A 14,462-nucleotide genomic window follows, 5' to 3' on the forward strand; every position below is an offset into this window, starting at 1 on the left:
TGCCTAGGCTGGAGTGCAGAGGCACCATCTTGGCTCACTGCAACCTCTGCCTACCCAATTCAAGCAATTCTCCTGCCTCGGCCTCACAAGTAGTTGGGCTTACAGGCATGTGCCACCACGCCCAGCTAATTTTTATATTTTTAGTAGAGGTGGAGTTTCGCCATGTCGGCAGGCTGGTCTCGAACTCCTGACCTAAAGTGATCCACCTGCCTCAGCCCCCCAAAGTGCTCAGATTAACAGGTGTGAGACACCATGCCTGGCCACATTACTCTTTCTTAAACCTCTTTTTAGGTGGGAAAATTGCAAAATGTTTCATAAGAGTTCCTCCTTGTATGTAGTCAGATTAAGGCATGTGTGTAACGGGTAGGTAATCAAATAGGCCCTCACTGCTCACAGAAGAGACTTAAAATTTTTATTTTTAAAAAAATTATTTTTTTGAGGCAGGTGTCACTCTGTCACCTAGGCTGGAGTGCAGTGGCGTGATCTTGGCTCACTGCGACTTCCACCTCCCAGGTTCAAATGATCCTTCTGCCTCAGCCTCCCAAGTAGCTGGGACCACAGGCACGTGCCACCACACACAGCTAATTTTTTTGTATTTTTGGTAGAGACAGGCTTTCACTATGTAGCCCAGGCTGTTCTTGAACTCCTGAGCTCAAGTGATCCACCCACCTCAGCCTCTCAGTGTGCTGGAATTACAGGCGTGAGCCAATGTGCCTGGGCATCTTAAAAGTTTAAAAGCAGCATTTACCTTAGCCATTCATAATTGACTGTCTTGTAAAAATTTGTCACTTCAGAGAAACAATGAGGTTGATATTCCAGTATAGTGTAGAGTAGTGGTCCCCAATCTTTTTGGCACCAGGGAGTGGTTTTGTGGAAGACAATTTTTCCATGGACAGTGTCGGATGGGGGGTGGGGCATGGTTTTGGGATAAAGTTGTGTCACCTCAGATTGTCACGCATTAGGTTCGTTTACGAAGCATGCAACGTAGATCCCTCACATGTGCAGGTCACAGTAGGAGTCACGCTCCTACGAGAATCTAACATAGCCACTGATCTGACAGGAGGCAGAACTCATGCGCTAATATTCGCTTGCCCACCACTCACCTCTGCTGTGCGGACCTGGCGGACTGCAGACTGGTATTGCAGGGGGTATGGGTGTAGAGTTGGGGACCCCTGGTATAGAGTATATGAAGCTGTTGTATCTGAAAGCTGTATAGGATTTGGGTTTTCTGTTTTGTTGCTTTTATCCATGCTTGACATGGTATTTTATTTTTAAATTACTGTCTCACCATGAAGCAACATTTACTGAAGTATTGAGCACATAACACACAAAAAAGTATAAGCAAATTATTCTCAATGTATGGTGCTAGAGTGCCTCTGCACACCGTATGAGACCATGTTGAAGATATAGACATTTCATGTTTATTTTAGTAAATACCTAGTTCCTGATTGTCATACCTAGTTTGACTGGGACTAAAAAAATTCTAGAATAGGGGAGAAAACAAATTACCTTAAATTTTTAGAGCCTTATGAAAAGTAAAGGCACTTCTTTCTGAGGCATATGTCAGAAAAGAAATACTTTGTGAAGCTCGGATTATATTCTGACTGCAAATTTTGATTCTTCATAGACTACATGGATTAGTGCCTGGATTTCCACAAGAGGATCTTGTCATTTGTCTGTGTTGGTCAGTGGCTTTTTTATACTGTCTTCACTGCAGGTGACCTGAAACACATCACGAAGCTGAAACCTTGGGGCCTTTTTGAGGTTCTAGTGGAGAAGTATGAGTGGTCTCAGGAAGAGGCAGCTGGCTTCACGGATTTCTTACTGCCCATGTTGGAGCTGATCCCTGAGAAGAGAGCCACTGCCGCCGAGTGTCTCCGGCACCCTTGGCTTAACTCCTAAGCCCCTGCCCAGCACCACAGCAGAGATCACATGCTGACCCTCTGCCCTTCCCCTCCAAGCATTTTCCTCTTCCCTTTTCAGGGTGAAGCTCTTCCTTCAAGAGTTTCTAGATTTTTTTTTTAATCCAACATGTTCATTTGGGTTTGCTTACTTGACCCTGTGGAGATCCCCACAGCCATTGGGCATCCTAGGTGAATTTGGCCTTGGTTGGGCTCTGCCAAAGACTAATGGACTAAAATGTGAAACAGCCTCTTGCCCTGTACCTTTCCTTCCCATTAGGACACCCTTTAAGTTATAATCATCCTTTTTGAAAAGAGCTATGAAGTTGTATGAGCCCATCCTTTTATTCACTGACTCTAAGAGTCAAATTTTCTAGTGCATATCCTATTGCCAGCATAAGGATGAGGAGGGAAAAGGGTGTTGATCGTGTGTACAGCAGAGACATTAAACTTGCTGTATCCAGGCTGCATCATCTTCCTGGACTGTTTCTGTTCCCTATGTTCACATTTTTTCCTGCAACTTTTAAACTGTCTTTTTTAATTAGCTGTATGAACACCAAATTTGGGTACCATTTTATCACTGTTCAAAGCACTGTCAAATTCCTTTCATCCTTTAATAGTTAAGATCTTTGAATCTTCAGTCTGATTTTTAATGTAAACAAAAACTGAACCATTGAATAGTAATTTCTGGAGAACCTCAGGTGTTCTATAAGCAGTCCTTTCCGATATGTCTTCTATTACCCTAAGACCAGAGTTATTTTGATTGACTGTTTTATTTTTTGTTTTTGTATCCGTGGCTGGCACTTTACTCTTTTCACTTGAGTTTATTGCCCCATAACTAAAGGATCAGGATGACTGTAGAATGGAGATCTAGGTTTCAGGGCTTTCCCATTTAAGAAAAATAGATCTTGAGATTCTGATTCTTTTCCAAACAGTCCCCTGCTCTCATGTACAGCCTTTTCTTTACCTTGCCCAAAATTCTGGCAAGGTTTTCCTCTGTGGCTTTGCCTTTCTCATTTTCTCAGAGGCTCAGGGTCTTTAACCCCAAACGAAAGAACCAAGGGAAGGGTGGGATGGCACTATTTTCTGTTGGTTTGGTTTTTTGGTTGGTTGATTTTTTAAGATTAGCCATTCTCTGCTGCTATTTCCCTGTGTAATGTCAGTTTTTAACCATAATTTTGACATGATTGAGATGTACTTGAGGCTTTTTTGTTTTAAATGAGGAAAGACTTTGCAATTTTTTTTTTTAGGATGAGCCTCTCCTAGACTTGACCTAGATATTACATATTCCTCCAGTAATATTGAAGAGAAAAAGAGGGGCAGGACTGGGGTCACAGCCACTTCTTGAGCATGGACCAAGTGGGCCTTGGAGATTACAGCATTCTTTTTTTTTTTTTTTTCTTTTTTTTTAATATATAAAGACGGGGTTTCACCATGTTGATCAGGCAGGTCTTGAACTCCCGCCCTCAGGTGATCCGCCCGCCTTCGCCTCCAAAGTGCTTGGATTACAGGCGTGAGCCGCTACACCCGGCCAACTGCAGCATTCTTGAAGCGGCTATAGGACTGGAATTCACAGAAAGCCACAGAGGTGCAACTTGGCTCTACTACTAACAAGCTACCAGTGAGACTGTTGGGTAACCACCTTTCCATACAGGAGATTGGAATCTGCTTTGTCATTTATCCACCAACAGTGACAAAGGAAAAGTGGTGCCGTTATGCAATCCATTTAACTCATAAACATATCACTCTGAGTAACTGGCCAGCCATTCATCGGATCCTTCATTGGGTACTCCTAAAATCAGACATGTTCCTGTAGAAAGAATTTTAAGTTGGGCTTTCTATGCACCTTTCAAGAATCAAGAGAATAGATTGTATCAAACAACGGCAGGGAAATCCTTCAGCAATTCTAATCCACTTTGGGTTTTCAGCTGTTTTTACATCTAAAGCAATAGACTAGAACTGAATTCTCTTCTACATTGTAAAATCACAATTGTGGAATTACAGGAATTCTGGTGATGATATTAAGGTGAAATAAAAACCACACAACAGGCCCTATAACAGTTGATGTGACAGTAAATTTTAATAAAGAGAGAGAACCTATAACTTCATTTTGGAAATGCTCCTCCACCAAATAAGGGCTTTTCCCCCTATTTAAGGAGCCAGACAGATCTGAAAGATGTGGAAATAGGCAGCTGTAGAACTTGATCTTCCAAGTACCCCATGTACCGTTATTGAGCTTAATTATAACACTGTCAGATTGCCATGATCTCACTAAAGGATTTCTATTTGCTGTCAGTTAAAAATAAAGCCCTGAATACATTTTTATTCTTTCTACTGAGTGCATTGTCTGTTTTCTTTGTAAATGCAGTACAATAAATTATTTAATAACCTACATGTTTCCAAAAGATCTTTTGTTCATTTGTTGCCCAAGTTGGTCTGTGCTTAGCAGTTGTCCTTGCCATTTTGTGGGGTTCATAGTTTTGCTTCTAGCTTTAAATTGGGAGTGGGATAGAATTAACAGAGCCAAATTAACATTTGTGGAATACTGTTTTTCAGACTTTTTATTTTTATTTTTATTGAAAATTGTTTCTGCCTACATCCAATAGCACTTTTTTTCAGAAGATTTTGTTGGGGGTTGTTGTTTTTCTCAAATTATAAATGCACAGTATATGCAAAATTCAGAAGACTTAGAGATAAAAGCTCTTACTAAGGCAGTGGCATGATGTATTACACAGGCTTATTTCTTCATTTCTTGGATAGATTGTTGAACTGGGCCAGAGAGCACATTTTTGAGGCTTTTAGTAAATATTGCCTAACTTATCTGGACAGCTAGCAGAATGATCGGACTATTTTTCTGTATATACAGTGTATGAACAGGCCTCTTCCATTATGAATTGCTAGTTTGTGCCCTGTCCGCCCCCCACACAGGAATATTGTTATAATTTGCTTATTGGATTACTAGTGAGGTCATAAACTTGTTTTCATAAGTATTTGCATTTTTTTTGATTATTTGTAAATTGTCTGGCTTTTTGTTGGAGTGCTTCCTTATTTGATGACTTGGTCAGGACTTATATACTAGAGATAATTTATTACTTTTTGCTTTATACACTTGTCTAGTTTTTAAATTGCTTTTCATTTTTGTGGTAGTTTTTAGTGTTAATTCTATTCATCGTCCTTCCCCACCTACACCTCAACTACGTAAATTGTTCTAGTTAATTTGTTTTAATTGTGCAATACTTAGAATACATTTAGTGTTTTCATAATGTTAAAGTGTAACTTACTGGGATTCATTAAGCCAGTATGTTCACCAGACTGATCAACCTAGGCAGGCCTCCACCTGGTGTTAAATGTATGAACCTAGAATTCCCAGAGTAAGGGAAGCCTTAGTACTGTTACAGGATAGCTTGTAGCTATCTCAAAAGAGCCAACAAGCAGGTGGGTTTACAGCCCCCTTTAATGTTGAGTTGGTTGGGCTCTGCGTGTCCAAGGGAAACTATTTAGCTCCTTCAGAGCAGTCCCGCCTTATAAGTGGACTTCGTTACTGCCCATTCTTTTCACCTGAAATTGTAGCCTTTCTATTTAGCTTTATAAGGAAACCATTTGCCCTTAGATTTATTGTATCACAGAAAATTGGTGATTTGCTGATAATAGAATCTGAACTTGCATTTGCTTTAAAATAAGGCCTCATGGCTGGGTGCAGTGGCTCACACCTGTAATCTCGACACTTCGGGAGGCCAACACAGGACAAACACTTGAACCTAGGGCTTCAAGATCAGCCTGGGCAACATAATGTCTCTATAAAGATTTAAAAATTAGCCTGGTTGTGTTGGCTGACACCTGTGGTCCCAACTACTCAGGCTGAGGCAGGAGGACTGCTTGAGCCCAGCATTTCAAGGCTGCAGTGACCTATGATCATGGCACTGCATTCCAGCCTGGGCAACAGCAGCATGAGACTATCTCTACAAATTTTTTTTTTTTTTTTTTTTTTAAATAAGACCTTAAGGCACCAAAGAAGCTTGAATAGTGCCTTGGGAGTTAGCAAAGCATTGATAGCATAAAGCTCTAAAAAATCTTCAGACTATTAATATAGAAAGGTGACTATAGGCTGGGCGCAGTGGCTCATCCCTGTAATCCCAGCACTTTGGGAGGCTGAGGTGGGCGAATCACCTGAGGTCAAGAGTTTGAGACCAATCTGACCAACATGCCAAAACCCCGTCTCTACTAAAAATACAAAAATTAGCCTGGCATGGTGGTGGATGCCAGTAATCCCAACTACTCGGGAGGCTGAGGCAGGAGAATTGCTTGAACCTGGGAGGGGGAGGTTGCAGTGAGCCGAGATTGCACCGTTTCACTCCAGCCTGGACAACAGAGTGAGACTCCATCACAAAAAAAGGTGACTATAAACCAGAGACCAACTGAAAAGGAAGTTTGTTTTTACGTTACTAAAGACATTAAAGTTGGAGGATTGGGCAGGTAGACTCCAATAAAATAAAAGTTGTGGAGTTTTGGCTGGGTGCAGTGGCTCACACCTGTAATCCCAGCACTTTGGGAGGCTGAGGTGAGTGGATCACCTGAGGTCAGGAGTTCGAGACCAGCCTGACAACATGGTGAAACCCCATCTCTAAAAAAATTTTTGAAGTTGGAGTTTTAAAACTACATGTGTAATAATGCGTTTAAGTCCTTGCAAAAATATTAATCCACACCAAGTCCTTGTGATACAAGAGAAATATCCCAGTTAAAAGGCCAGGAAATTTGAGATAACATGTTAAGTGTTTAGAAATTTCGGGCCGGGCACCGTGTCTCCTGTGTAATCCTAGCACTTTGGGAGGCCAAGGCCAGCGGATAATTTGAGGTCAGGAGTTCAAGACCAGCCTGGCCAACGTGGTGAAACCCCATCTTTACCAAAAATTTAAAAATTAGGCGTGGTGGTGGACACCTGTAATCCCAGTTACTCAAGAGGCTGAGGCAGGAGAACTGCTTGAACCTGGGAGGCAGAGGTTGCAGTGAGTGGAGATCATGCCACCGCACTCCAGCCTGGGCAACAGAGCAAGACTGACTCAAAATTTTTTTTCAACCAAGGAATCAAGCAAGTTTTTTGTTTGTTTGTTTGTTTTAAGATGGGGTTTCACCATATTGGTCAGGCTGGTCTCAAACTCCTGACCTCAGGTATCCACCTGCCTCAGCCTCCCAAAGTGCTGGGATTACAGGCGTGAGCGCGCCTTACCGCGCCTTACCGCGCCCAGCAAGCAAGTTTACTTTAGTTATGTTTACAGGCTGCACCATTTCTTATAAAGGTAGGAGAGTTTCTAACATGTATGTTCAATTTGATTTTATATCCTTCCAAGTTCACTTTTTTAAATAATCTCTGCCTGTTGTCCTTAATTTAGATCTAGTTTTTGCCCATTTTAGTACAAAAACAAGCATTGCCCTCCAAATGGCAAAATTAGACTGTTTATACAAGTGCATCAGCTGCCTGTACCGCCTCCTGGTGGATGTTAAAGGATTCAGGTTCTGATGACCTCTCCATTGCTTACCGCCCTCTGAGCAGGAATAAGAAAACAAAATATGAGAACGGAGAAGCAAAAAAACCCCGACACCTCACCCTAAAATGACCCAGCACATATCCAATCACCTCTTCTTCAGTAGCCCTCTTAGAGCTGGTTGGTCGTGTGTGTGTGTTTCTGTGTGTGTGTAAAAGCCATCAGACACAGACCTGGAGGGAAGGCCCCTAGAGAGGGACCCATTTACCCCTCTCAATTTGCAGAGGAGAGGCTTCAAGAAGGTGCTGCGTGGAGCTAAAAAGAGGACTTGGGTCCCCAGCAGGCGAGCACTCCTTACACCGCTCAGCCTTTGAATATCTTTGATGTGGGTCATTGCAGTTCTGCTTCACCTGAAAGAATACAGTAGGAGGTCTTGTCTCAGGAGACTGTCCAGTTTTAGTGTTAAAGGCTTCAGGCTTCAGGCCTAGAGCATCCCGGAACAAGGAAACGGAAGAACAAGTATCTTAACTTTGAAGAATTCAATTTTCTAGTTTTCCATTGTCTGAGAAATAGATGACCTGTGGTATAAGAAAAACAAAAGAACAAAAGATTGCAAGAGTTTAAAATTAAGTCATTTTAAAAACCAATATAGGCTGGGCGTGGTGGCTCACGCCTGTAATCCCAGCACTTTGGGAAGCCCGGCCGGGTGGATCATTTGAGGCCAGGAGTTCGAGGCCAGCCTGGGCAACATGGTGAAATCCCGTCTCTACTAAGTAAACTACAAAAATTAGCCAGGCATGGTGGTGCTGGTCTGTAATCCCAGCTACTCAGGAGGCTGAGGCAGGAGAATCGCTTGAACCCGGTGGACGAGAGGTTGCAGTGTGCCGAGATCGAGCCATTGCACTCCAGCCTGGGTGACAGATCAAGATGCTGTCTTGAAAAAAAAAAAAAAAAAGAAACACTTCCCTATATTTTGACTTCAGTTCTACCTAGACATGCGAATTTCCTCATCATGTGTAAGATAGTACTAACTGTCATTCAAGTAAAAACTTAGGTCTTCTAAAATGTAATATGAAAAAAAAAGACAAACATAAAGGTGTAGTTGCCTTTTGATGCACTAATTCCACTTGGGAATTTATCAACAAAAGCAAAAAGTTTTATTATCTATGATAGCAAACCTAAATGTCTAATAACCAAAATCTGGTTTAAAAAATGGTACAAGAGGCCAGGCGCAGTGGCTCATACCTGTAATCTCAACACTTTGGGAGGCTAAGGCAGGAGGATGGCTTGAGCCCAGGAGTTGGAGACCAGCCTAGACAAGACAAAACATTGTTTCTACATCAAACAAAACAAAAGAAAATTATTATAGTTGGGCAGGAGGTATGTACCTGTAGTCCCAGCTATTCAGGAAGCTAAGGTGGAAGGATGGCTTGAGCACCAGGAGGTTGAGGCTTCAATGAGCCATGATTATGCCACTGCGCTTCAGCCTGGGAGACAGAGCAAGACCCTGCCTCAAAAAAAAAAAAAAAAAAAATTGTGGTACACCAGTGTTGTGGAGTTTCTGGCTTTGAAAAACTTTAATAATAAACATTGCAAAAACATAATGCTTTTCTATTCAAAGTGTGATTCCTGTTTGAGCAGGCCGTCACCTAGGAGCTGGTTAGAAATGCAGGGTCTGCAGCCCCGGATCCACCTAACCAACTAAATCAGAATCTGCTTTTTTTTTTTTGAGATGGAGTACTGAAAACCAGCTCTGCCACAGAGACCCCCACCCAGGCGGCGCTGAAGGAACTGAGAAGCAGACACCCAGACAGAAGAGCGAAGTGGGTCTATGGGGGGGCCAACAGCCTTTCAAGCTGAGAGCCTCAGGGGCTGACAGCATTCCGGGCTAAGGGCCTTGAGCAGCCTCTGACCCACATATTTATTCTCTCTGAACAGGTGATTATTATTAACAAACAGATGTTCAGCATTTTCTCAAAACACAAAAATATACCAAGTAGGCAGCTGGTGCCTGCTTACCACTGATCACAAACAAACTAAAAAGTGTTCTCCATGAGGCAGCCACAGGGGCAGGGGCAGATGTCGCAAACTTAAAGAATTGTTTTAACCAATGTATGATATTTATATGTTATCCTGCCACTTTAGAATGCCCCAAGTAGTTTTCTACTTTGTTGGGGGCGGGGCAGGGGGCAGCTAGGTTTCCTTGCCATCATTCTTCGTAGCAAACAATATATTTTATCATACATTCAGCATTTCTCAGCAATCATACACTTAGCATTTTTCAACAATGGAGTTTCACTCCTGTTGCCCAGGCTGGAGTGCAGCGATGTGCTTTCGGCTCACTGCAACCTCCGCCTCCCAAGTTCAAGCAATTCTCCTGCCTCAGCCTTCCCAGTAGCTGGGATTACAGGTATGCATCACCATGCCCAGTGAATTTTCGTATTTTTAGTAGAGACAGGGTTTCGCCATGTTGTTCAGGCTGGTCTCCAACTCCTGAACTCAGGAGATCTGCCTGCCTCAGTCTCCCAAAGTGCTGGGATTACAGGCATGAGCCACTAGACCCAGCAGAATCTGCATTTTTTTTTTTTTAAAAGACAGGGTTTCACCATGTTGGTCAGGCTGGTCTTGAACTCCCGACCTCAGGTGATCCGCCCACCTTGGCCTCCAAAGTGCTTGGATTACAGGCGTGAGCCACCACGCCCGGCCAGAGTCTGCATTTTAACAAGATCCCCAGATGACTGTCTACACACTGAAGTTTGAGAATCATGCTCTAATTAAAGTGTGGGAGGTGGAGGTCACAATTTTATTTATGATTATTTTAAAAGTATATGTCGTCAAGGATTGGAAGGTACTTTGCAAAAATAAAAACAGCTTAAATGGAGATAAATCCTCCTCCCCACACAACGTGCCTGGCCAGCTCTAGGTCCTCAAGGCAGCTGTTGAGGAGGCGACACTGTCGTGGGGTTTCTTTTTTTTTTTTTAATACATTCCTGAATGTTCTTGTTAAATCACATTTAACAAATGTTTGGACACTTAAAAGATAAATTAATACATTGTGCTTCTTTTTGAACCAGACATTAAAAGTGGTTAACGGCCGGGCGTGGTGGCTCACGCCTGTAATCCAAGCACTTTGGAGGCCAAGGTGGGTGGATCACCGGACGTCGGGAGTTCAAGACCAGCCTGACCAACATGGTGAAACCCCATCTTAAAAATAAATAAATAAATAAATAAATAACAAAAAAAGAAAAAAGAAAAAAAAATGATTAAAAAAAAGTCGTTAACTTACTGTTTTTCTTTTTGCCTCAGTTATCTGGGAGCATAGAGCTAAATTTAATACTCAAGACAGTAATACCATTAGCCTACCTTTTTTGAATATTTGTTTTTCTCTCTATGACTTTTATTTTCTATTTTATGTTTTCTAGTATGTTTCTTGCAAATCACTTAAAAATTATTTCTGAAAATAAGGGTCCAAATTACAATAATGACTTCTAAAAAGAGTCTGCTCTTGTGTGCCAGGTTCTGCAAAAGATGAATTTATGAAACTAACCTCCTGCCAGTTTTAAATTTCTTCTTTCCCTGATCTTTTCTGCCTCTCAAAACACAAGTAAGGCTGGGCACAGTGGCTCACGCCTGTAATCCCAGCACTTTGGGAGGCCAAGGCAGGCAGATCACCTGAGGTCAGGAGTTCGACCAGCCTGGCTAACATGGTGAAACCCCGTTTCTACTAAAAATACAAAAAATTAGCTGGGTGTGGTGGCAAGCACCTGTAATCCCAGCTACTTGGGAGGCTGAGGCAGGAGAATTGCTTGGGAGAACCCATGGCGGAGGTTGCAGTGAACCAAGTTGCGCCATTGCACTCCAGCTTGGGCAACAAGAGCGAAACTCCATCTCAAAAAAAAAAAAAAAAAGGCACAAGTAAAACTAAAGGCTTCCTGATTTCACCCCAGTGAAAGTCTCAGAGGTCAGGTAGCTCCTGCCCCAGTGGGGTGTTGTTCCTCTCTCCCCAAGCAGACAGCCCTACAGCACAACCCCTGGTGTCCCGCTGCCTGGAGATTCAGTAGGGAAGCAGAGAGCCCCAGCCCTTCCAAGGGGACGCAGACCACTCACCCGTAGAATTACTCACCGACCCTACCGACCCTTTAGCTCCTTCTGCTTCACACCTCCTCTGTAATGAAGGAGAGAAAAGTATATGTTACTACCAAGCCTCGTTTTTAGGATAATTTCCTGCACACTACTCTTTCTCCAGACTACATCAGATTCCTCTTACTCTCTCAAGAAAGCTTGTAACTTTTTGTTCACATAACTTATCCGCTTGTAACTCTGTACTGCATGATTGTCTCCCTTACCAGACCATAAACTCCAATTTAGACTTCACTTACCACTGTACTTCCAGCGCCTAGAGGTGTTACTCGGCAAGTGGAGCACAGTAGCTGTTAGCGGTTAGGCAGATGCGTGATATGAAAAATGAATACGATTCAATGCAGTGGTTCATGCCTGTAATTTCGGCACTTGGCGCAGTGGCTTATGCCTGTAATCCCAGCATTTTGGGAGGCCAAGGTAGGTGGATCATGTGGTCAGAAGTTCAAGACCAGCCTGGCCAAAATGGTGAAACCCCATCTCTACTAAAAATACAGAAATTAGCCAGACGTGGTGGCAGGCACCTGTAATCCCAGCTACTCGGGAGGCTGAGGCAGGAGAATTACTTGAACCTGGGCGGCAGAGGTTGCAGTGAGCCGAGATCCCGCCACTGCACTCCAGCCTGAACTATAGAGTGAGACACTGTCTCAAAAAAAAAAGTCTGTAATTCTGGCACTTTGGGAGGCTGAGGAGGGTGGATCCCTTGAGGCCAGGAGTTGAGATCAGCCTAAGCAACATGGTGAAACCCTGTCTCTACCAAAAATACAAAAAATTAGCCAGGTGTGGTGGCACGTGCCTATAATCCCAGCTGCTCAGGAGGCTGAGCAGGAGAATCACTTGAACCTGGAAGACAGAAGTTGCAGTGAGCTAAGATTGCACCACTGGACTCCAGCCTGGGTGATGACAAAGCAAGACTGTCTCAAAGAAGAAAAAAAAGGTGAATATACTGGAAAGAAAGGAGAAAGAACTATCAGACCTGCTACTTTGGCAGCAAAAAAAAAAGAGTGGCGGGGGTAATTAATTTATTAATCACTTGCAGTGTGCAGGCATTGTTAGTGTATTATATATGCTATAGGATCCTCAACACAATCCTTTTTTTTTTTTAAGAGACGGTGTCTCCTATGTTGTCCAGGCGGGAGTGCAGTGGTTATTCACAGGCCCATCCCACTACTACATCCCACGGGAGTTTTTACCTGCTCCGTTTCCAACGTGGGCCGGTTCACCCCCTCCTTAGGCAACCTGGTGGTCCCCCGCTCCCGGGAGGTCACCATACTGATGCTGAACTTAGTGCAGACACCAGATCGGCATAGCGCACTACAGCCCAGAACGCCTGGGCTCAAGCGATCCTCCCACCTCAGCCTCCCGAGTAGCTGGGACTACAGGCATGCACCATCACGCCCGGCCTTTTTTTTTTTTTTTTTTTTTTTTCTTTTTTTAATTAATCCACTAACAAGCTGGGCGCAGTGGCTCACGGCTGTAATCCCAACACTTTGAGAGGCTGAGGTGGGCACCAAGATTTTCAGAACAGCCTGGGCAACATAGTAAAACCCCATCTCTACAAAAAACAATTTTTTTTTTAAAGCCAAGCATGGTGGTGTGGGCCTGTAGTCCTAGCTACTCGGGAGGCTGAGGTGGGAGGATCACTCGAGCCCAGCAGGAGGTGAAGGTTGCAGTGAGCTGAGATCATGCCACTGCACTCCAGCCCTGGCGAGAGCCAGGCTGTCTCAAAAATACATATATATTTCACTAACATAAAATTTACCCATTTTGACCAGGCGCCCTGGCTCCCACCTGTAATCCCAGCACTTTGGAAGGCCAAGGCAGGTGGATCATGAGATCAGGAAATCAAGACCATCCTGGCCAACATGGTGAAATCCCATCTCTATTAAAAATACAAAAATTAGTGAGGTGGGGAGGTGGGTGTCTGTAATCCCAGCTACTTGGGAGGCTGAGGCAGGAGAGTTGCTTGAACCTGGGAGGCAGAGGTTGCAGCAAGCCGAGATCATGCCACTGCACTCTAGCCTGGGCAACAGAGCAAGACTCTGTCTCAAAAAAACAAAAATTACCCATTTAAGGTATACAACTCAGTGGTTTTCAGTACATTCACTAGATTGTGTAACTATAATTCTTTTTTTTTTTTTTAAGATGGGGTTTTACCATGTTGGTCAGGCTGTTCTTGAACTTCTGACCTCAGGTGATCTGCCCACCTCAGCCTCCCAAAGTGCTGGGATTACAGGTGTGAGCTACTGCGCCCAGCCTAATTTTTGTATTTTAAGTAGAGACTGAGTTTCACCATCTTGGCCAGGCTGATCTTGAACTCCAGATCTCATGATCCACCTGCCTGGACCTCCCAAAGTGCTGGGATTACAGGCATAGGCCACCACACCCAACCTGTTTTCAGTTTTCTTGTGTATATACCCAAGAGTGGAAATACTGGGTCATATGGTAACTCTATGATTAACCAATTGAGGAACTGCCAGGCTGCTTTCTGCAGCAGTTGCAACATTTCCCATTTACAATAGCAGTGAAGGAGGGTTCCAATTTCTCCATTTGCTCACCAACACTTGTTATTATTCACCTTTTTTATTATAATCATCTTAGTGGGTGTGAAATTGTATCTCAATGTGGATTTCATTGGCATTTTTCTAATGACTAATGATGTTGAGCATCTTTTGGTGTGCTATTTGGCCATTTGTATAGCATCTTTGGAGAGATGTCTATTCAAACCCCTTGCCCATTTTAAGCATTGGGTAGTCTGTCTTTTTATTGTTGAGTTGTAGGAGTTCTTAATATATTCTGGATTCTAGATCTTATCCAATTATAATTTGCAAATATTTTCTCCCATTTTGTGGGTTGTCCTTCTACTTTCTTGATAGTGTCTTTTGAAACACACAAAAAATAAATTTTGATGAAAGCCAATTCATCTATTTTTTTCTTTTTTTTT

General features: G+C 43.1%; 2 protein-coding genes across 2 annotated transcripts in view; one reads left to right on the forward strand and one right to left on the reverse strand.

Moving 5' to 3' along the window:
• The window catches only part of SRPK1 (SRSF protein kinase 1), an 83,614-nt gene extending 81,219 nt beyond the window's left edge, over positions 1-2,395 (forward strand). The window contains exon 15 of the mRNA XM_037736208.1: positions 1,718-2,395. Coding sequence (XP_037592136.1) covers positions 1,718-1,902 — 185 coding nt within the window. The 3' untranslated portion in view covers positions 1,903-2,395. The remainder of the gene's footprint in view (positions 1-1,717) is intronic.
• Positions 2,396-7,143: 4,748 nt separating this feature from the next.
• LHFPL5 (LHFPL tetraspan subfamily member 5) overlaps positions 7,144-14,462 on the reverse strand; it is a 23,271-nt gene continuing 15,952 nt past the window's right edge. The window contains exons 3-4 of the mRNA XM_017522631.2: positions 11,514-11,546; positions 7,144-7,959 (exon numbers count right to left, since the gene is read on the reverse strand). Of these exons, the coding sequence (XP_017378120.1) occupies positions 11,536-11,546 (11 nt within the window). The 3' untranslated portion in view covers positions 7,144-7,959; positions 11,514-11,535. The remainder of the gene's footprint in view (positions 7,960-11,513; positions 11,547-14,462) is intronic.

The sequence above is a fragment of the Cebus imitator genome, unplaced genomic scaffold, assembly GCF_001604975.1.
Source record: "Cebus imitator isolate Cc_AM_T3 unplaced genomic scaffold, Cebus_imitator-1.0 Scaffold24, whole genome shotgun sequence".
NCBI lineage: Eukaryota > Metazoa > Chordata > Mammalia > Primates > Cebidae > Cebus > Cebus imitator.